The sequence below is a fragment of the Metopolophium dirhodum genome, chromosome 3, assembly GCF_019925205.1.
Source record: "Metopolophium dirhodum isolate CAU chromosome 3, ASM1992520v1, whole genome shotgun sequence".
NCBI classification, from domain to species: Eukaryota; Metazoa; Arthropoda; class Insecta; order Hemiptera; family Aphididae; genus Metopolophium; species Metopolophium dirhodum.
Genome location: NC_083562.1, coordinates 22,020,972 through 22,044,393, shown reverse-complemented (window position 1 = coordinate 22,044,393; position 23,422 = coordinate 22,020,972). Strand labels below are relative to the sequence as shown.

Below are 23,422 nucleotides of genomic sequence, written 5' to 3'. Positions count from 1 at the left end.
AATAATACCAATATATAATGAAATACATAATATTATATAGTGTTCAGATGATTGAATATGTTATATTAGATACAGTTGTTATTGTTGTTGGTGGATGCTTTTACATAATACCATTGACCTTTGGTACACATCGTCATCGACAGTTAGTGAGTGTTATTACTTGGGTACTAAGGTACAAAAAAATATAACATTATATAGGCGTTTTCAATAAATATTGTTATACACGTATATACTCGTACACTCCATTTATAAATGAACATGATATATGTTTTAATATAAAAATGGTTATGCAGCTTTAAACTTTTTTAATTAATTAAAAATTACTATGAAAATATGTATAGGTACTTATCCAAAACAGAGGACCATATGGAAATGCATGGTGTATTAATAAATTATTATCGTAATAAAAATAATAAGAATGTTACAAAAACACATTTATACAATAGTAATAGGAGGACGGAGTGGCCGACCCGAGTTCGATACCTCGGTCGCGGGCGGCATTTTTCTTCGGGCAAGTCACGGTGTCCGGAGAACAAGTGCCGCCATCCCCCACCCGGGCATGGCAGATACCTACAGGTGCCCAAATTAAAAATTCTGCCAAAACAAATCACGTGTAAGACCAATCTACAGTACCCTCCCCTACAGTACCACAGGCTAATGACCTAGTAGTCGAAGCCTTAACCCTAATAAAAAAAAAAAAAACAATAGTAATAAAATTAGTATTTTATATTTCACAGAAATAGGATATCGACATTTTATTGAAACAAAATATCAGTCAAAATCAAAAAATATCGAATAAAATACCGTCTTGAATATTATAATTTTTCTGACGGGTAAAAAAAAATACATAATTATTATATATTATATTTCACTATATAGCAATAGTAATAATAATAATAATAATAACAATAATAAAAGCTCACTACAACAATATTATATTTTACGTATTACTCGTATTATAATCACAGATAATATACTATGAATATTATACGTATAATATTGATGTATTCTATGCGTTTATCATGTTATACAATTAAACCCTATATAACGACTATAATATGATTATGGTTCACGGTTCGGCTCCAACACATTTTGAATCCTCAAGTGGTTGTTGTTCTGGATCCGGTGGTATTTCTATAGTCGTATCCGGGGGCAGTCTCATGTTTGACAACGCTGAGGTAGTCGTTCCATTGCTGACGCAAGAAGGGGATCTAACGTTGTTTGCTGGTATCCATGGCATAAGTTCCTTTGGGTCCAGCTGATGATCACTGTGTATTAAATTCAATTTAATTACTACACAAATTATTATTTAGGATTGGTTTTTAATAAATATTCTGCTCGAAACCAGAAGTTGCAACATATAAGCGCCGTAGCTTCATAACATAATATTGTATAATTTATTATTTTATAGGACAAGCTACCTTTTTTATTTTTTTTTTTATTTACAATTTATACTACTATTAATAGTATATAGGTACAATGAGTAAATTTGATAAAAAAAAATATATGAGGTTCACTTGCTTGGAGAAAATATTATCCATTGGTATCATTGGTAGTCTTGAAAATATTTTTAACTTAATTTGATCTTATTTAAAAACAACATTTTTGAAAACAATATTATTTTTTATCGTTATTAAGTTTTTGAAACACAGCAAACATTTTACTCCAAAGAAGCAGAATATTTGTCCAAAAATGTTGATATATAAACTTCAAGATTTGAATTTTGAACGTAGTTATCAAATATATTTAAAATAAAAATGATCGAAGTACTTAGAAAATTAAAATTTTTCTGTACACCCCTATGCCACACTACACTATTATCAAAACATTAAATAGGTACCTACTTACAAGTCATAACTTATAACTATAACTAACTACTCGTTTAAAATTTGATTTTAATATGTTTGAATTTTCATAAAAATATTCTTCTTTAGAATATGAAAATAAAAATATACGTCATTCAAAAAGTGAAAAAAAAACATTACTATAGGTCTTCATAGCTTATACATATCGTTTTTTTTTAAGTCAGTATTTGAATAAGTCTTGATCCCTATTGGAATAGTCTTAGTGTATATATCAGATCTACTTACCCTAAATGTTGACTATTGTACACTATCGTACCTACAAGTTAGTTTACGGGTTTGTTGCTAAATAATATTACGTTAGTTAAATTTTTTAATAAGGAGTGAAATTATGGCAAATATATAAACAAGTTTTTAACCATAAAATGTATAACCATATATGACTACCTATATATTATTTTAATTAAATATAATTTTTTTCACATGTTTAAAACTTTTTACTGCAGAATCTTTATGCATTTAGAATTATTACTGGAACATTGTTTTAATTAAAACAACATCTCCCTTCTGCTTGAAGGTAATATGAATTGTTGCCTCTTGTTATGTTAAAGGCAATTAGTTGACTAGTAAAGGTTAATAGCAATGACAATGGTATTTATATATTATTATGATGTAGTATAAGGTTTTAAATTTAAATAAATACTAAACAAAAATATTTTTATAGTTTTCAGTTAATGCTGGAAATATTGTTATGGTATTACAAATAATATATATTTAATGAAGCAGTAATAAGGTAAGTAAGAGTAGTAAGGTATCTACATGCAATTATATCGACAATACATAAGAATCTTGTAATTATATAATTATACAAAAGGTATATGACAGATAGTTATTTAGTTAAATAATGTATTAATGTCCGTACCATATAATATTGTTTTGTTTTACCGACAACCAGGACCGGCCATATTTTTTTCTTGAAGCAAGGAATTTCCTTTTTGTCTGCCATCTAGTAATGTGGTATTTCAATGTGTTTTGAACTTCATTGTTAAAAAAACAATACAATAATGAGACGGTGAACCCCTAACAGATAAATTGATACACAATAATCAATAGATTGTACAGTGATGTTCAAATATGATTATTATAATTGTGTAAATATAGTAACAGATTCAAACATGATGTAGGGTAAAATACTATCACGTACAGCATAAGCGGGCATATCATTATACAATGTAAAGTGGCTATTACTATTTACATGGATATACACACAATTCGATATTGAGGGGCTATTGAAGTTTCTGGGGCATTAACCTCCAGAAGCCAATGTCCGCCATGGCGTACGGTGACCATAGATATTAAATAATGGACAGGTCATGGCTATATTAATGAAATAGAGGAAAATGTTCCGGAATGGGGAAGAGAGAAAGACTGATTTTTATCATTGGCGCTCATTCTGGCAGAGTTCATATCATACATTTTACATAATAATTATGTGATATTATAGACATATTTAACAAAAACATTTTTATTAATATGTCTATGTATAATACATATATAGTGTTAAGACCTCTATATCCTCAAAATATTTTCATGTTCGTTCCCGTATGATAAGCACAAATGGCCAATTTATTCTTTAATATGTATCTATGATGGTGACGGTGCTAATGGGTGGAACTTTTTGCATAACATATTTCCGTACGTTAAGTTAATTATATTTTAGTTCGATATTCGAAAATGTTACTATTTTAATACTAAGATAATAAAATAAATATATAGAAGAACACACCGGTCAGTTAGTTTCCAAAAAAGTGTAGGTACAGTAGCTAATTTCACAGTACTTACTTCCAAATATCCAACATAATAAGTACCTAATGAATTTTAATGAAGTTTAAATAATGACAAAAAACATGTTAAATTACAATATTTTACATTGTAAATATTTTGGTCTATCAAATGTAAAACGTATTCAAACAATCAAACGTAATTTGAAATACATAATAAATACAAATTTCACAAATTATTAGTACGAATTTGTTGATGAATGTTCCAATGAAAATATTTAACTCACCATAGTACATATTATACTTAATACTTAATCATTTACAATATTTTTTAAAAAAGATTAAATAAGATGTTAAATTATGGTATTATGGTTATAAAAATCAAAATTGTATTAAAAATCTTTAGGTATCCATTCCGTTGTTATAATTTATTTAAAACTGATAAGCATAAGTCACATTTACTTTGAATATCTTTTAATATTGTAATTATATTGTACAATAATTATAAATGTTACAATGTTGTATCCTAAAATCTAAATAGTATGCAATCGTGTTGTATTGAAGGGATTACTTTGATATTCGAGCTATGGCATATTGGCATCCATCCTCCCCCCACTCCCACCCCATAAAATCTCATCTGAATACTCGTTAAAAATATCTTTCATTATTGCTATTTAGACATATCGTTGCCATATGGGAGCGCATACAAAAATCCGAAAATATTGTGTCCAAATCATATTTCAGCCGAAAAACCCTCTGCCATATTATGCGTGATAATATAAAGTAAACACAAAATACTCAGTGTAAAAAAAAGTCCAGGGGACCCATGTTCTCATTGTCACCCCCCCCCCCCTCTCCCGTGATTTTTCTTGTCCAATATTGTGTTATATAAATATTACACGTATTGCAAATGCATGATTAAAATAGTAGTGACTTGTTAGCTTACCTGCGTACTGATAATTACAACTTTGCTGAATTTGTAAATATTAACCAGTAGTCCCGTGGAACTAGGATTGATCATATCCAAGCAAAAAGTGATGCCTAGTAACGGTATCAACACTAAAAGAGCTTTGGTGGCCTTTTTGTAGTTGTGCGTTTCTGCGGATTTGGTGGACCTTATTTTTGTTATCAGCACCTTACGAAAACAGGTGATAAAAATGAACGTCATAATAATTAATATGTTTGACTATTGCATAGCTTATACTATTATAACTTATAAGTATAAGGTCTATAATACTACTCTATAGACTACTGTTGTTTTCTGCAGCGAAATTACTTACCCGCATAATTTTTACAAGGAATATAGAGTTGATGAGCAAAACAATAACTATCGGTGACTGGTATATCCAATCGTCTACGTATGATGCCATTAAGGGACAGTATCTTTCGTATGTGATCTGGTTGTACAAATCTAACTGGATAAAAAATTTGCATAAATTATTATTTTTATCATTATTATCTGTTCTACGTGCGCGTATCCAATGATTACTTACGTCGTTTTTAGTCGGCACCAAAAGTCTTGTGACGCACCAAGTGGGAATAATGATTAACGGTATTCCTAAAATGTAAATCCATTAATATTAGGTATGTAAGATATTGAGACAATACACTGTGGTAAATGTCTGTCGACAGTATCATCTGATGGGTAGCTGATTGGGGATTTAGCTCAATAATATTATTAATATCAAATTCGACGAACTTATTATTAGGTATTTATTATTAAAACGGACCAATTTCAACGTATGTATGTATATATGACGTATGCATAATGTATGTATGTATGTATGTATGTATGTATGCATCATGTATGTATGAATGTATGTATATGTAATGTAAAAAGGTGGGTACCACCGTACTGTAGGTGTTGTGTGGCCATGTGGGTCACTGTAATGAATGTGTTAAATAATTTGAATCAATAATATAAAATATCATTGTATATGAAAAACGATTTTTAGCAAATATGGCCTGTCAGCATATATTATTATAACATTTTTAAATTACAAAAAATAAATAAAATCGTTATCCTCTGTTTAATTATATAATTTCGTTCAAATTTGAAGTTCAAATATCTAGCAACACCCCCCCCCCCACAAAAAAAAATAATAATAACTCTCTAAGCCACTAGTTGCCCCTATTGCTACGATCCATATTTTAGTAGTTAAATTTAATTCTCACTATGGTGTCTGCGTACAGTAATGCGTCGCGTGTCATAAACCACTGTAATTCAGGTAGCGATAAATCGACTGCAGAGAGTATTCTACGCAAGCAGATGTCATGCACCGGTAACGGTACGCGCTTTGGGACTCATTAATGAGTGTTCAAACAATATTACAATATACCAAGAGAAGCCAAACGGTTGTTCGTTGACGATTTAAATGTTGACTACCCCTTTGCAAGAATGTATTATTATACATTTAGTTTATGAGTCAAAATTATATTAGGTAAGTACCAACATAATATATACTTATATGTTTTTATGTAAGTCGATTCCGAACAGAAAAACATATTCTCAGTAAGTATTTCGATCTATATTAAAAAAAAGTTTAACCACTCCTAACTTATTTACAACAAGGTAAATAAATGTCTTTGGAAACCCAGAAGCAAACACGCACGGACATTTCAAAAAGGTTTTCGTGTTTTATCATTTTTTTTAACATTTTATTTGCATCGTATATTACATCCTCTGTAGGTTATTACATTATAAGGTGGAATAACCGATCGAGTACGCTATATTGCTATTTCGCTGAATATAACATTACGCATGTTACTCTGTTACCCGAGACTCCAATGTACCTAATGCACGCGTCAGTGTGACAGTGTCCTATACACCGTCGTGGGTACTGTTAGGGAATGTTTTGTCGACGGAAATTCTATTTTTTATGAGTATTGAACTACATACCAGTTAACGAAATCATCGCAAATAGATATATCGTGAAATCTGATAAGGACAATAATGTATTATATTATGTATATATGTATAATAATACATCGATGAAAATAGCTATTCAGTGCGCGTTGTAATTACAGCTTGAAAATTTGATGGCTCAAGTATGATAACCATTTAATATTGCATAATAAGGGCACTACAGACGAGAAAAATGTATAAACTAAAGTATTATACCATATATAGAACGACAAATATTATTTATTACATATTAGTTACATATTATGGACGTGTTGAACTTTACAATATACGTTTTTATCATATTATATTATAATAATATATGCATGTACGTGATCTATACTAATGAAAGGCAAAATGTTTGGGTATTGTGTGTGTAAACGATCCAAAGTCAATAGTCAATCGCACTATTATAGCTCTGAAATTTGGTACATACGCAATTAAATACCCGCGAGGGTGTGCACATTGAAGTCAATTTTTAAAATTTTACATTTTGAAGACAGGAATTTGATGACTCTAAAAAAAACGAACATTTATTTATTTGTATAGTATAATGATCGCCATTGGTTAAACAAAATAAAATAGATATTATGAATATTTATGATTGTATATAATTTTAGATCTGTATTTTATATTTGGTCAAAACCGCCCAAATTACTTAGTTAAAAATATATGTAGTTTATATTTAATATTTTAACGGAGTTATGACAGGGTAAATCCACTAGTATTAATGTATTATTTAATTTGTCACGGGCAACGCCATCCAGGATCAGCCAGTATTTTATAAAAACAAATTGCACCAAATTGTTTCTATAAGATATTAATATTTAATTAAGCACTTAAAAATATCCTGCCAGCTACAATAACACGATGACTCAGCCAAACCACTACAAATGATTTTTATATAAAAAAACAATACTGTTATTTATTGTTATTAATTTACCATCGTGTCTTACTCTTACAAGTCACAGGTGTATAATAATAAACTAATTATACTTATACAAGGTGTTTTACATTTTATGATTGGATCACTAATTAAATGTTGGTTTTACAATATAAAAAGTAACTAATAAAATATGCAGGCTTTATGCGAACCGACAAATATTTATTTTACTAATAGGTAGGTAATTTGTTGTCATTTATTACAAAAATTGAATATTAATTTTAAAGTTTAATGGATTTAATAACCCTACGACAAATATCAATACACACCCACGCCCGAAAATAAGTTAATTTTTTAAATAAAATTAAATGTACTTATTTATATATGTATATTATATTAATTTCTTTGTTCTCACAAAACCAGCTGTAAAACATTTTAAACTACAATAGTCTTTGACGCCACGGGTCACAATAAAAAATAAAATAGTAATAATAGTCTCTCGACAGAAATAAAATACAAGATAGTTTTTTTATAAATAACCCCTTTATATTTTAGAATATTAATTAAGTAGAAAGAAATTGTTTATGCTTAGAAATACAATTACATTAAAATATATTATGAATTAATTAAATAAATTAGTTTTACCCTGAATATTAGGACAATTTCAAATAGTGTTATTAAATTCTTATTATAATATATTATATTACGAACAAACTACAAAATAGAAAATGTTAAAGTTTTTCTTCATTTTACATACATATAATCTATCTATAGATATATGTATAAAGTGTAACCGCTGGATTACTACTTTTTCCGTGTAACTCATGTCATGTTTATTTTAGCACATAATATTTTTCCTGTAAATTAAGTTTTCCAGATTGTATAATGGGTTACAAAAAAATAAAATTATAATAATATTTATATATTATATAGATACCATTTACAATGTGTATCAGTTGCTTACTTAGACCAAAACTCAAATTTTGAGGTAGATTTTAAATCTAGAAATAGGGTGATAAAACTGACCTTTTTTTGGTTAGATTCCACGAACGAAAATAGAGGCGAAATTCAAGAGGGGGATAACCAAAAATGTTAGAACGCCCAAGGGTTAAAGTGGGGTCAGTGGCATACCTGCGGAGGGGGCGAAGGGGGCATTAATAAAGTACCACAAAATCAATTTTTGCATGTGAATCAAAAAGCTGAAATATGTAAAGAACGCTTTAGCCTAGAGATAATATAATATCTTATAGATATAGTTTGATAAAATCTTGGAATAATTATTAATAAAAATATATGTGATTCATTATTGAAATTTAATTGTTATTTATTTATTCTGAAAGAAATAGTTAACAAATATGTAACAATCTCTGAAGCTGCAAAATATAAATGCCACATTAAAAATAAGACAAAAATATTATACTTTATAAGTTTCAAAAGTATATAAAATAGTGAAATATTAATAAAACACACCTTAACTATTGTCTTTAGAAGCGATTCTCAAACTTTTTAGATCCCAAAGACCTTAAGTTTTTAAAAAAAAATATGGAGCCCTAAAAACTAAGAATGTTAATTTAAAGCCAAAAAATGATAAATTATGATTTAATTTGGATGTGTTTGTGTAGCTCTAGGGTTTTGAGAATCGTTGGTCTATAGTATTTAAATATGTTTTTTAATCAATAATTTCGATTATACTTAACTATTTTTCAAAACTGTTAATTATGATTTATGTCCATATTTAAAACATTAAAAAGCGTATTTAGTTTGTTCAGTACAATTTAAATATCCAAAGTTAAACACGATTAATTCACAATGTTCCACAGAGATCAGCTATAATTAGTGTGTAAATACAAAAGTGTATTTTCTATTACCTAATTATTTAGAAAAATCAAATTTTCCAAGAAAAAACAAAATCTACTGCAACCTTTTAGTTTTTGCTATAAGTACAGTCCTCAAGTACAAATATTGATTTTAGTCTTAGAAGAAAGAGCACTTTAAATTATAATATCGTTTTGTCATTGTATGAAATAATGATACATAAAAGGTTTTCAAGAGATTTTTGTCGAAAATTTGCGATAGTGAAAGACATTGCAGAATGATGAACATTTATTTTGTCTACCTTTGTTTATTGTCAGTTATATACTGACAATAAACAACGGGACATATGGACAATGCATTTATGGGGTCATGAGCATATTTGACATAAAATATTGGATAACACATTATTGGTGCAAAATCAAACTACCTTTAACTTTATGTTTCGTTCAATTTCTTAAATCAGAGCACAGAGCTTATAAGTTATGTTGTATTATAATTAATAAAATGTAATATTTTAGTCTTCAGATTGTTTAAAAAAAAAAAAAAATGTAATTAATTAGGTACCTTTTAAATACTAATAACGTTGTAGTTTTAATTCAATATTAAGCACATCGTATAAATACATTTAAATATTTTGTTTTAAAATGTGTACCACACAACGATTAACCTTTTCATGTTATGAAATGGTAAAATAAATACATTGAAAACATATTCAAATTTAATTATTAAATAATGTATTAAGTTTAATTTCGATCATTTAATGTAGTTATAAATAACTAAATTAAAATGTCACTTAGAGTAAGCGATTTTTCATAAAAGGTTAGGTAATATTAACACATTATATTTATATTTTATATAGGAAGTGATTGTGGCTAATTGTATTGACCTTAAAGTACTAATAGAGTATTTATTATTAACTAAAAATAAACACAATTAAATTATTATTCATTAATATTGAATAATTAATTAAGTTCAGATTCCAGGGGTATAAGGCAGACAAGGTATAATATAAGTTAAATTAACCACCCCAAGCAGTTTTTTTTTATAAAATACTTACCTTAGGTAATTTTTAAAGTTATAAATAATAATCTAGTATCAGCATATTGTATAATAATTTTACCAATAATTTCTGTAGTATGTACAATTTATTCTTGAGTGAAATAAATACAATTTATTACTATAGGTGATAAGCTCAATTTTTCAGGCTTAAATGTTTACTTTTGTAATATTATATCGATAGGTAGTAAATAAAATAATGTTCTGATTATACAATTATATAAATTCACCCGCTTCATAGCAATTACTTAAATGTCACATAGAAATTAACATATTTAGTGAAAATAATTTTGTATTTGTTTATTATTTTAATGTAGATAAATATATCTTTACAAAATGTAAAATTTTTTCATAATTTGATCTAAAAAACTTTCAAGTCTACTAACGTCTAACATGAATGGTTTTAAAACATCCGCGAATAATGTTGAAGTGGTTACGCATTAAAACTTTACTAACGAGACTATCATTTTTCTCTTCGTACATTTCCATATGGCATCATTTTATCGCTTCATAATACCACACATAGATTTTTTATTAATTATTAAGATTTTTTTCCATAGAGGCAATTTGAGTAACTTTAGTTTTTGTGCCGGTCGACAAATGTAAAGATTACACGTTTTATAGTAGGAAAAATAGTCCGATCTCTAACTTTGAGAGTGGATTCAGGTAGTAAATTGGATATAGTTGGTACATTTGGGATGTAAAAATTACCAGCATCTTTAAAATAATCAGGAGAAAAATCATAATTATTACAAAAAACCAGTTTTTGACAAAATCAATTTTGATTTTTTGTTGTAGCTCAAAAATTGATAACTGTTAAAACTTAAAATATTTATATAAGAATTTAAGAATTTACTAAACGAAATATAATTTTAAAAATATTTTCATTACATTGGTTTTTTTTTTGTGTTTGTTAAAATATTTGTTTTAAAGTAAAAATGTTTGAGAATATAATACAAAGTACCTCATTAGTTTTTCTTTTTCATACTTTATTAAAAAATAATTTAGAAAAATACCTACTTAGGTACAGTTTTTTTTTACAAGCGTTTAGAAAGTTCAAATTTTAACAAAATCATGAACATTTTCAAATTATTTTATAGATAAAAATACATGAAAATGTTATAGCAACAGTTCAAATTTAACACACCCATTACAGTAACCTACTCAATGACGAAGTCCAATTGACACTTACTGTACAGTAGAGCAACTTCCACGGATTTTTTTTTCAAGTTTATAAAGAAATTTAATTTTTGTTATACAATTCTATTAGTAACATTTACTACTAAGAGTAACAAAGGCTTTTCTGAATCCTTATAAATAATACTAAACTTATTGAGAGTACATAAATCTTTCAGTATGGCAGTATCACTATCGTTAAGTTTCCAATGTTTAACAATTGTTGTAGGTGTGTATGAAATGTAGCTATGTAGGTAGGTATATGTTACACATTTATTTTAACGTTTAACATGTCAAGTCACTGTGTGAATGTTTTTGTTATTATTTTTAATTTAATACAATTGATTGTCCTAAATATAAAACAGTAATTCAAATCATAAAATGCAAAAATATACCTATGTAATAAACACATAAATACATTTGGTTCCGTTTCATTATCAATATTTTCTATTAGATATGTTTGTTTGTGTTAATTAGAATGGAAAATAATGAATTCATATTAAACAAAAGAAAATATTTTAATAAGCTATTCTAACTAATTGGTCATTACGATTTTTCCCTTGACAATTTGGAAAGTAAAAGTGTATAGTAAAATACATGATTTGGTTTTGGTCTGTATAAAAAAAAAACCATATTATGTAAATAATTATTACAATAATAATAATTTCCTCTCGTATAAAAATTAAAAACACTTATTGTGGTGAGACTAATTGATAAGTGACAACTGACAAAAACCACGATGAAACACAATATAATATTGATTGATTTATATAGTAATTTATACACTTAAGTTAATATAAGTATGGATAAAATGCGAGTTACCTAAATGCTTTAGTAAATTGCTATCTTATGTTTCATGCGTTTCAAAACATATAGATATTTTTTCTCCCGATCGGTTAATACTTCAGTGGCGTGTAACATGGGGTCCAAGTGTTGCTCGAGCCACACCTTAAATATGGGTGGGTGGGTATTGATAGATGAAAAAATAGGTCATTTTATAGGTCGGTATGACAGTATTATGAGGGGTAGGTCTCCTAAAATTATTTGAGCAACACCAATTTGTTTTATGATACACGCCACTGGTTAATAGTTCATCGAATAATCGAATTATATAATAATTAAAACTAACGATTACACTTAATACTTAATATATTTAATGATCGTGTTTGTTTCACTTTGTAATATCATATCCTAACTCATAGTAGATACCCACAATTCTTATTTTTTTTCCATATAATTAACAATAAAAAAAAAAAAAAAACGTGATGCAGAAAATATGGCCTACCTATTATAATATTACATTGGTTAAAGTATACCTATAAGATAGCGTTGAAAATACCTAAATTATATATTAAGTATTTGGTTTTTTTCCAAGTTAATCTTTTTCACATATTCCCCCATCTAGATATATTATTTTACCAAATAATATTGGTAGGTAAATCTAATAATATAGTTAAACTTAAACTTAAATTCAACTTTTAAACCGGCTTACTAAGGCTTTGCACCCGAATTAATTAGAACTCTTAATACCCATAGTAACCCCAACAGTCTCGAGTGACACACTAATATAAACAGCAACAAACCTAAATCAAATACCACGGTCAACGCAAACTTGAAAATATTAGTATCTAATAGTCTCTGAAACTCTTCGTAGCATAGTTCATCATCATACTTCGCTATTATTCAGTATTTCCAAAATATACCATCTACTCTACTAATCAGAACATTTTTTAAACACCCAAAACATAAAAACCAATATTGAATTTGTACGGATACGTTTTACATAATGGATAGTTCTCGGTTTATAATAATAATTTGTTGCATACAATGCCATAATAGAGATATTTCGACAGAAATTGGAGTATGTACATCGTACTCAATAAATTATTATTAATAAATTGGTCAAAAAGTTCACATTTACGTCTTATATAACATAATATAGTGTGTGTCAGGTGCAGTGGCGTCGAAGTTTTTAAAACGTGGTCGGGAAATTTCAAAACTTTGGGGCCTTGATATCTTAATTATTTAATATAGAGGCGCCCTAATATACATTTAGTTACAATCATGGCTTAGAATAAAGTTATTTTCAAAAAAGAGGTCGGGCCATGGCCACTCACGCCATACACAATGTTATATTTACAATTTATTAGTGTAACTTAAGTAATCACCAAATAATTTTATCATTTATCGTTTATATTTTAAATCAGAAAACATATTATATAATGGTCTAGAATCTATTTAGATAATTTTTTTTTTAATCGAATAAAACATTATATTACTGTAATAAAATAAAATACACGATTGTGAGTTAAATCGATACAATATATAATATATATACACAATAAAATATTAAACTTAAGTCATTAATAGTAAATGTAAGATTTCAATAGATGCTCACTAGATATTATATTATATACCTATGTAGTTGTCTGAGCCCACTCTGAGGTATACCTAAGTGAATTTATTCCGAGTACATAATTTTAAAGAGTCCGTAAAGTAATAAAATCAATAAAACCATATTTTGAATAAATTTAGTTCAAGTACTGGGGAATATAATTTGAGTGGCACAGGTAGAATGTGGTATGAAACTGAAGTCTGCGAAAACACAAATTTAAAAAATATTATACCAAAAATAATTTCCTGTTTTTCCGTTTATAAAAATCTATATCGAAACTTACGATATTTTTTGTAAAATCGATGAACGACCATTACCGGTGTTGTTACATCGACAGAATTAACCGATTTATGTGACTATGAATATTATCGTAAGCAGAAGAGGTTAAATATGAGTAATTTAAAAAGTTGTTTTTATCGTTTTGGCTGAAATTTGTAAACAGGTATATGGTAAACGTTCAAATATTGTAAAATATCATAAAAAAAATGCATGACAAAAAACGTAAGTTTTTCCTAAAGTTGACAGGAAGAAATGTATGTAAAATTGTATCGGTGAGAAAAATGTAACAGGGCGACATTATCAAGTAAACAATTTGATTTTCTAGTGTCTTTAAGTATTTATATACCATTTTCCATAATTTGTTTACTCACATAAAGATATCCGTGTCAGGCATGTAAATCATGGGGAATTTTAAATACCTAGCTGGTTGTTCTAAGTGCAGAAAAAAGGTAGTGAATTGTTATGGGATTTTACTACCTGTTGCAATTTATAAGAACCAAGGACCCTACATAAATTACAAAATCAGTTTTATACAACGTTAACATTATAAAATATGTATAAAATGAACCAAATTCAAATTGTGTAATCGTTTATATTTAAGTATTAAAATATAATATTTTAAAGAATACAATGATTTATTAGTATATGTTTTGAATTTATGCATAAGAATTTAATTTTTATTTATTATTACCAATCGTATTTTGCATCTTAGTGTTATTCCATCATTCGTGTATCTTGTCGATTGTATGAATATAAAAAAAAATTATATCTAAAAATTAATCTTTAAAAGTGACCTATTATTATATTAATTAGGTCGTCAATTTGTTTTGGAAATTTAATTCATACATTTTTGTCAAGGAAAATTCGTCGGCCTCAAATATTTGATTTAATATTTTAAATAGTAGGTATATAGTACCTATTGTTTTGTGCATATAGGTGTTTATTGTAAGTTAAATATGCCTTTATATTTGAATATAGTTACCTACTCTGAACAGTGTAAACACATTTAAGCGATATTGTAGATAGAACTCATTAAATAATAAAAACAATTTATATTTTTTGGATTATTAATTGTATGACCTTCAACTTATACTAAATTATGATAAGGCATTTTAATCGTACTTAATAATGATTAATGGCACATAAAGTACAAAACTTACCCCATCCGATAGCCATATATGTTCGCAATCGCACTCTGTCTGTAAAAAATGTATCTACGACCAATATAAATAAATACATCCCTGAAAACCGATTCATTAGGTATTAAAATCGTGTAAATATTTTACGCATACATTTAATTTATGAGTTTTGAAGTTAATTTTGACCATGGTAGTCATTTAATCAACAAAAACAAAATGCACACATAAATAAATAAAACAAATAACAACACACGGTTGTGTCTCTTGAGTGAGAACGTGTGTTATTTTAGGATTAGTGATAATAATTTAATTTATATTACGATGTTTACCTTCGATAAACGCCCAAAAATAATTTGTCATGGTGAAATAGTAAAGTGGCAACACCAACAAAGCACATTTAAATGTTCCCGTGTCGGTCAAATTCTGTAAAATAAACGTTTTTCTGATTAAAACAATTAAAATATTAACATTTTTTATACAGAAATTTAAATATTTACTCTAATTAAAATTGTTTCGTAATTTTATTTAACTTTGTCGAATATATTATATATTATGATCATATAATATTTTATAGTTATAACTTATAAACTTATAATTATATATAGAAGGATACAATTTTAATCTTAGCGCAGAAATGAGGATATTGATTTATCTATTATTACCATTCCAGATAGGTATAAAAAATAATCTTTAGCCTTAAAAATTAATAATAAATACCCAGTTATCAATATTATAGACTATAAGTATGGGTTTGGTATATTTAATATGTAATATTCATACTTATCACATATGTATGTATAAACACCTAACTGTGAATAGTTAGTACTAAATACTAATACCTACATATATTTAATCATGCTTGAGTAATACTTTTTAAAAAAATGGTTGAAATAGCAAATATATCTGAAGCGATAAATTTGGAATATCGCGTTAAAGAAAAAATAAGAATATTATTAATTAAACATGATATCAAACGTACGATTAAGAAAACCATTTAAAATTAAATAAAATCTAATTATAACAGAAAAATTTTTAATTTTTTTCCCAAATGAAGATAATAATTAGAAGATACATAATAATATGTAAATAGTATTTAAAAATTGGCTTCTGAAAAACAGTGCCAATAATCAACATTAATTATTTTCAAATTCCAAACATATTTAAGTAACCTAATCATCATAATTATTATAAATTAATATTATTCTGTATATACAATGTGTTTGCTATAAAATAAAATATGAATAAAAATATTTCTTTTTTTCGTTTGTCAGACCTAGTGTTTATATTATTTTTAAATCGGCCCGCCCACTACAAAAGAATTGACACCTGCATTATATGATGTATCAGAACGATTATATTTTCGATCATGGAATGAAACACAATTTTGATTAGTATTAATATTGTTTCATGAATTAGTTTGAAAAACCTACTCTATAGTCTGTTAAGTCTCACGGATATACTAATTTCTGTAGGTACTAATAAATTATTTCGTGGTAGGTAATTTTCGTCGGATAAAAATATATTTCTTTCACAATGACACGTCACATTGAACTAGTATAATATCATAATCAAGTTTAAGTCTATAGGTATGTAATATGTATATAATATCATATACCAACATAAACTTAGCGCAGCGACAAACAAAGTGGTATCCGGAGTCCGGACATATGATAATATATTACGACCGGTTGTTCTCACTATTATCATGAATTTTTGCTATTTTAATTATGGTAATATTCAAGAAATGCTTATAATTTTATTCGTGTCGATATAGGCTCTAATCAGGTATTCATATCATAGTGTTTATTATCATACAAATTTAGTTATTATTTTTAAAAAAGGTATTATAAATTACGTCTGTTTGATCACAGCACATTTTCAAAAATGTTAAACATTTAGGTAGGTATAACTTAAATTATCATAATTATTTATTATTGAACAAAATAGTTTTTATTTTGTATACTATTAGTACCTATTAATATTAATATTTTAAATATATATTTTTATTTTAATTATACAAATTGAGCTTAATTCAATGAATATAATAATTTATTATAAACCTCAAAAATGTATTGTCTTTAATAAGTACAATTTGTTTGAAAAGTAATTATTACATTTTTGAATACATTTTCGTTTCACGACATTATCAAATTAAAGTGTAATTATTTTAAACAACTTTACGAGTATTCTGGACTTTGATCTAGAAAACTAAATAGGTTATATCATGAAATACAGATTAATTAATTGTCTACATACAGTGTAGTTAAGTATCCACATGATGCCTGCTAATAAGTACGATGCCATCAAATTCGAGTGGATTTTGTTGCGCAAACATTTCAGTTCTCTATGGAATAATAATATACAAAAGACACAGATTATAAATATTATTGCTCGATAAAAGTAGCTCGTTTGTATTGTACTTCTCACTTAAATCGGCAGAATACAAAAATGGCCAGAGATGTCATTATCAATGACAAACAATGACCAGCTATATACAAATAAATGATTGTATCAACAGTGCCCTCTTCATCGTATGTCACTGCTTTTGGTTCACCAAGAATCGTGCACTCGTTAAAATCGGTTAGGCCCCAAGTATTGTTCTCGTAGCATATCCGACTTGCATTTTCTAAATAATAATTAAAAATAAAAATAATAATTATATAATATATTGTCCACACAAGATTTGTCTATATGTATAGCTATAGTTAGTTTATATTGACTCTCTTTATTAGTTATAAATTACTTTGAATTTTAATACAAAAAGTATAAAATTTTCCCTGCATGCTAAACATTTTTAATTGTGTTTGTTGGCCAACACTAAGAACCCACTTTACAATATAAAAGTCCCAACACAAATTCCCAGACAAGACAGTTGTCAAGGGTATTAAATATTAACAGAAAAGTAAGACACTTTAAGTTATAAGCAGAACTAAAAACTATATACCTACCCAAACCGATTTGATGTCACTTAAAATCAATCCAAAAATGAAATAAATTAAAAATTCCGGAGAAAATAGCATAAATTATGTATTACCATAACTACCTTTTGTATGTACAAGGAATACCAACAGATGAATCTTAGATGAACACCAGAACAAAGGTTCTCCCATAGATAGGAATAGGTCCATAGAACATTCGTGACGTCGTCCAAGAAAAATATTGTTTTAGTTGTAGATTCTATAGATCAGATATCGAGTATAAAATATGGTATTTTGAATTTCGAAGAAAAATTTCACAATGTAATCAATTCCTCTAATCTACTCCAAGCATAAAACAACTGTCGGTTCAATTAGAAAATAATTTTAGGAAAACAAAATCGATGTTGCTTTCTAAATGTAATATCAATACCCCTACTGTCTCAGTGAAGCAAGACGAGTGATTAACATGACAATATCTTGTTTCGTTTATATTATTACTCTCAACAGTTTACCAAAAACTGTGTCCAAAATAAGGATATATTTGTCGGAAACATACGTTTCTAATTTGCCCTCATGAGCAATAACATAATCAAACAAATCCTGGTCTGAACGTGGTCTTAGAAATTTGTTGTAAATTGATAATAAAATTCAATTTCTGAATACCTAGACATTATTTATTCAAAAAAAAAAAAAAACGCCTATAAAATAGTTTTTGTGAGAAATAAATGGTATAATTATTATGTTATTATAAAATATAATTTAAATGGATGTATCATTTTGTAGGTAACTGTTTTGAGTTTGTGCCAAATAGTATATAATTTTGACGTATACCAGAAACAATTCCTTTTTACTGTGTAATAATAATTAAATCCTTTTATTAAACATTTTTTATGTTACCCATAAAATCTAAATGCTCTTTTGCATAGTTTTGAAAGTTTCTGAAGCGCTGGTACATAATATGAAACTTTCATAAAAAGTTCTGAGAATACGTACCCATTTATATTGTATAATTTTAACCTACGTTGTCACTGATTAATAGACGTACCTAAGTTTTGTTACCTTGATTTTAGCATTTACACTACACTATTTAGAAATGTGTCCAATTTATAAAAATAGTTGAATCTACTCTACGAAGAGATACATGCCGTATGTTTTAGTAATTGGTTTTCTAAATCTATGAGTTTGAATGAGAGATACATACAATTGAAAATAGTTGTAATATTTTTGCATAAGTATTGCAAACATATAATATTATATTGGTATGTATAATTTGTTGAACTAATTTATATTAATATATATTATTTATTATTTCAGCTACTCAAAGACATCGCTATTTTTTATGATGACTATATTAATGACTATGAATACGTACGAAATTATTTTGACAAACACACAGCATTTTTAATTACCGTATCCGGTTCATTCGTCTCAGTGTCAGAAGTAGGAATACCCAATAGATACTGAATGCGCAGTATACAAATACAAGTATCACGTCACATAGTTAGATAATGTAACAACGTCATAAAAGTAGTTTTCGAACAAAAAAAAAAACTCACTCATGATGACGTCGAATAAATTCTTACATAAAGTTTTATTAATATAATTATATATAATAAAATATAACGTGGTTTGGTGTACCACGGTGGTTCCATTCAGTCACGAAACGTGTTTTGAGTGTAAACACCAGTCGGTGTCACTAGTTTGTTAGTGACCACCCGAATTTTTGGTGGCAAATCCTCGCCACACATACCCTTCGCCCCACGAAAATCTAATGACCATAGTTTCTGGGCTTAAGATCAATAAACAAAAAAATAGTATGCTCTTACTATTGATAAATAGTCTCAAACAATCCTTTATGGTTAATTAGCCAAAATAGGTATTTAAAGATCATAATATAAAAGTATTCTTTTGTAGGACAATCAAAATTTAATAAAACAAAAATACTCCACAAATTGTTCAGTATAATCAGACTATTATATACTGTTTTAATATAATTAATACCTATAAACGTAAATACTTGGAAACAAATTATAAGTACCAATGTAAAATTTTCAGCAAATATTTAAAAAAAAAATTAATCTAGACAATATAATATTACAGTTTAATTTTTCTTATTTTAGATTCTGAGTGGAACGATGAATGTATTGATTTTACAATGATGTTTGTTTTTTCATTTTTTTTTGTGTCTGTCATCACCTTTTAGGACAGTTAAAGTGCTTGGATTTTCTTCAACAGTATCTTTTCTGATAGGAAAGTGAATCTAGTTGGTACTTTGGGAGGTCAAAAGTAAAAATTTCCCAGTAGTTTTTAAAAGCGACATGAAAAATAAAATAAAAGTTAAGGAAAAACGGGAATTTTTACGCAAAATCTGTTTTCGAGAAAATTGATTTTGGTTTTTGGTGCAACTCTAAAACAAATGATCGTAGGTTCATGAAATTTTGACTGAATGTTTAATACTTTGACTTATTTTGAGCTGTTTACGGACATTGTCAGTTTTCAATTTTTTTAGTTTTTTTTTTCTTTAAATAGCAAAAAAATTATATTTGTTGGGTAAAAAAGCATGAAAATGTAATATAAGGCTCCTGATGTATCGTTCTAATAGCACTTGAAAAATATTACAAATGCATAGGCACAATTTTTTTTTATAAGCATTTAAAGTTCAAATTTTGACAACATTTATCAAATTTATAATTTAATAATTATTTTGTAGTTAAAAATTTATAAAATGTTTAACTTTTATAGCTGAGGATTGAAAATTGAAAATAAGGCTCTTAGGCTCCACGTAAACAGGTTATATATAAATTACTTTATTCACAATAATATCATCAAATATACTTGGTAATATCATAGGCTGACTGACCGTTTTCGCTCAGAATCGTTTTTATTATACAATGATATTATATCATTAAATTCAAATTTAACACCGTCTATTACAGTAACTCACTTGTAATCTACTGTACAGCAGAGCGACATTCACTCACCCACCTTTTTTAAATATTATTTGTTTTTGAATCCATAAATAATAACCGTTTATTAGTGCATACCAAGAAATACATTTATTGCTATTTAACATTAATATTATTATGAGTGTGACGTACTTATTTTTAATATACTGGTTCGGTGAGAAATAATTTATACAATGATATACCTTATTGCATTTATGAGGTGTATACTATATATATTATGTATCGTGAATCAAAATACAATATAAGTACCGGGGGACGGAGTGGCTGAGTGGACTAAGGCGTCGGTTCTAACCCGGCCACGGGTGGCATTTTTGTTCGGACAGTCACGGTGTCCCATTCGGGCATGGCAGAAACCTACGGGTGCTCAACTTGAAATTCTGCCAAACGTAAAAACGTGTTTCAGCCAACCGTTCCTACCCCCCCCCCCCCCCCCCCCCCCATCACCCCCACCATAAAAAACAACAAAACAGCTAATGACCATAGTTGTCGGGCTTAAGTTCAATAATAAAAAAAAAAAAATATAAGTACTTACCCAATATAGCATAACATCACTTATAGGTATTAAGTAATAAATTATAAATAAGCCTTACCTACTGCCTTAGCTTCAAATATTTAATAATAAAATGTGAACATTTCACAGTGGAAATATTTAAAACCTGTTAATATGTATGTTAGGTAAAATTTAAAAGTATAAACCAGAAAAAAAATTTAAGTTATTTCTGAACAGAAAGTTAATACAAAAATTGATGTTTGCTTATGTTTGAAAAAAAAAATGAAGACGAATAGTTTTTTTGGATTTTATATTTGTTGCACGTTGGTAAAAGTTAATTATTGTATTCTTTTATTTTGAGGAATAAGTCTTTTTAACACGATTAATTGAGTAATCTGTATTAATTGTATGTTATTCTAAGTTTATCGGGTCCAGCGAAAATATTTTAGTGGTTATATTATTATAATATGTTAATAAATATTTAATTGATATTGTTTAATTAGGTTCGTTATTTACTTACTAGATGTATCATATAATATTCCTCTGAGCTCTTGAAAACATGGCTGATATACGATTACACCAGCCGGTGTAGGAGGCCAACATATCAGTGAATCTGATGATGCATTACACCCATTTATCCAACGATCATCCCATTCGTACCAAGACCTGCATTTCAGAGCAGCCTAGAAATTACTCATCAATGCAAATTATTACATTTTATATTGAATTAACACACTATAATCACCTTACTATCTAGAATTTGTATGATGAAGTAGACATTTTATTAAATGTCAGCAACCCACTTATAATAAACCTAATATCGTTTAATTATTGGATAATGGAAAATATAAAAATTCTTACTTCTTCGTTCGGTGACCAAGTTTCATCGAAATAATCCATACTGATTTCTCATGCTGAAATTGATTATGGATATCAAAAATAAATATTATCTTTGCGTTTTCATTTTCTGAAAAAAAACCCATTTATTCTGTTAAATTAATTGTAGTTTGACAAGGTTGTTACAATATATACAAAACGTCGAAACCCGATAATTAATGGAAGGTATATAAATATTATTTTTTAAATCTACTATAATAATATATAAATCCAATTTATTATACATACGTATATTGAGTACATAAAATATACCATACTGAATATTTAAGAGGCGAACCGTTTAATCAACAAAGATAATCTACAGTGACTTTATCACGGTGCACGGTGCACCTGAAAAACTAAATGTACAGAAGGCAGTGAATCCTTCTCATAAATCAACGTCATAAATTTAATTTACTTATCGCTTAGCCATAATAATATTATTTCTAAGGTTTTGATTTTACTTCTATGGCCTAACTTGCAACTGGTGTCATAGTTTAACTTATTTAATATTTTAATTTTAATTTCATTAAGTCATAATGTTTATATATATATAAAGACAAATTACATTACAATATTAATTACAACATTATATTATACATAATTTTAATATGAATATACTTTGGTAATTAAAAGTTTGAATTTAGTTAGGTAAGTATAAAATACTACTTTACAGGATATTCTTAAGAGTTAAGATATAAACTCGATAGTAAATAATTCATTTAGCAACTGAATATACCTATAGCACGAGCTCGTTGACAATATACCTATAGGCTATATACTAGTTGCATATACCTATATTATAATGTGTGTCTCGGCCAAGCTCATAAACATGGGAATAACGTATAATATTATGATTCGTAATAGGTAACTTATAAGTTTAATAACAATGTACATAGTAATTATACTGACTTCGACATGATGAAAATAGTATTACGATTTAA

General features: G+C 27.4%; 1 protein-coding gene across 2 annotated transcripts in view; it reads right to left on the bottom strand.

Annotated features, from left to right (window-relative positions):
• Positions 1-707: 707 nt before the first annotated feature.
• Positions 708-23,422, bottom strand: part of LOC132941889 (diuretic hormone receptor-like) — a 52,509-nt gene continuing 29,794 nt past the window's right edge. For both annotated transcript variants that reach the window (XM_061010115.1, XM_061010114.1), the window contains exons 2-12: positions 22,464-22,569; positions 22,123-22,285; positions 17,656-17,854; positions 17,485-17,572; positions 15,558-15,651; positions 15,250-15,330; positions 5,077-5,141; positions 4,864-4,998; positions 4,530-4,718; positions 2,725-2,882; positions 708-1,268 (exon numbers count right to left, since the gene is read on the bottom strand). In XM_061010115.1, coding sequence (XP_060866098.1) covers positions 1,070-1,268; positions 2,725-2,882; positions 4,530-4,718; positions 4,864-4,998; positions 5,077-5,141; positions 15,250-15,330; positions 15,558-15,651; positions 17,485-17,572; positions 17,656-17,854; positions 22,123-22,285; positions 22,464-22,502 — 1,410 coding nt within the window. In that variant the 5' untranslated portion in view covers positions 22,503-22,569 and the 3' untranslated portion in view covers positions 708-1,069. The remainder of the gene's footprint in view (positions 1,269-2,724; positions 2,883-4,529; positions 4,719-4,863; positions 4,999-5,076; positions 5,142-15,249; positions 15,331-15,557; positions 15,652-17,484; positions 17,573-17,655; positions 17,855-22,122; positions 22,286-22,463; positions 22,570-23,422) is intronic.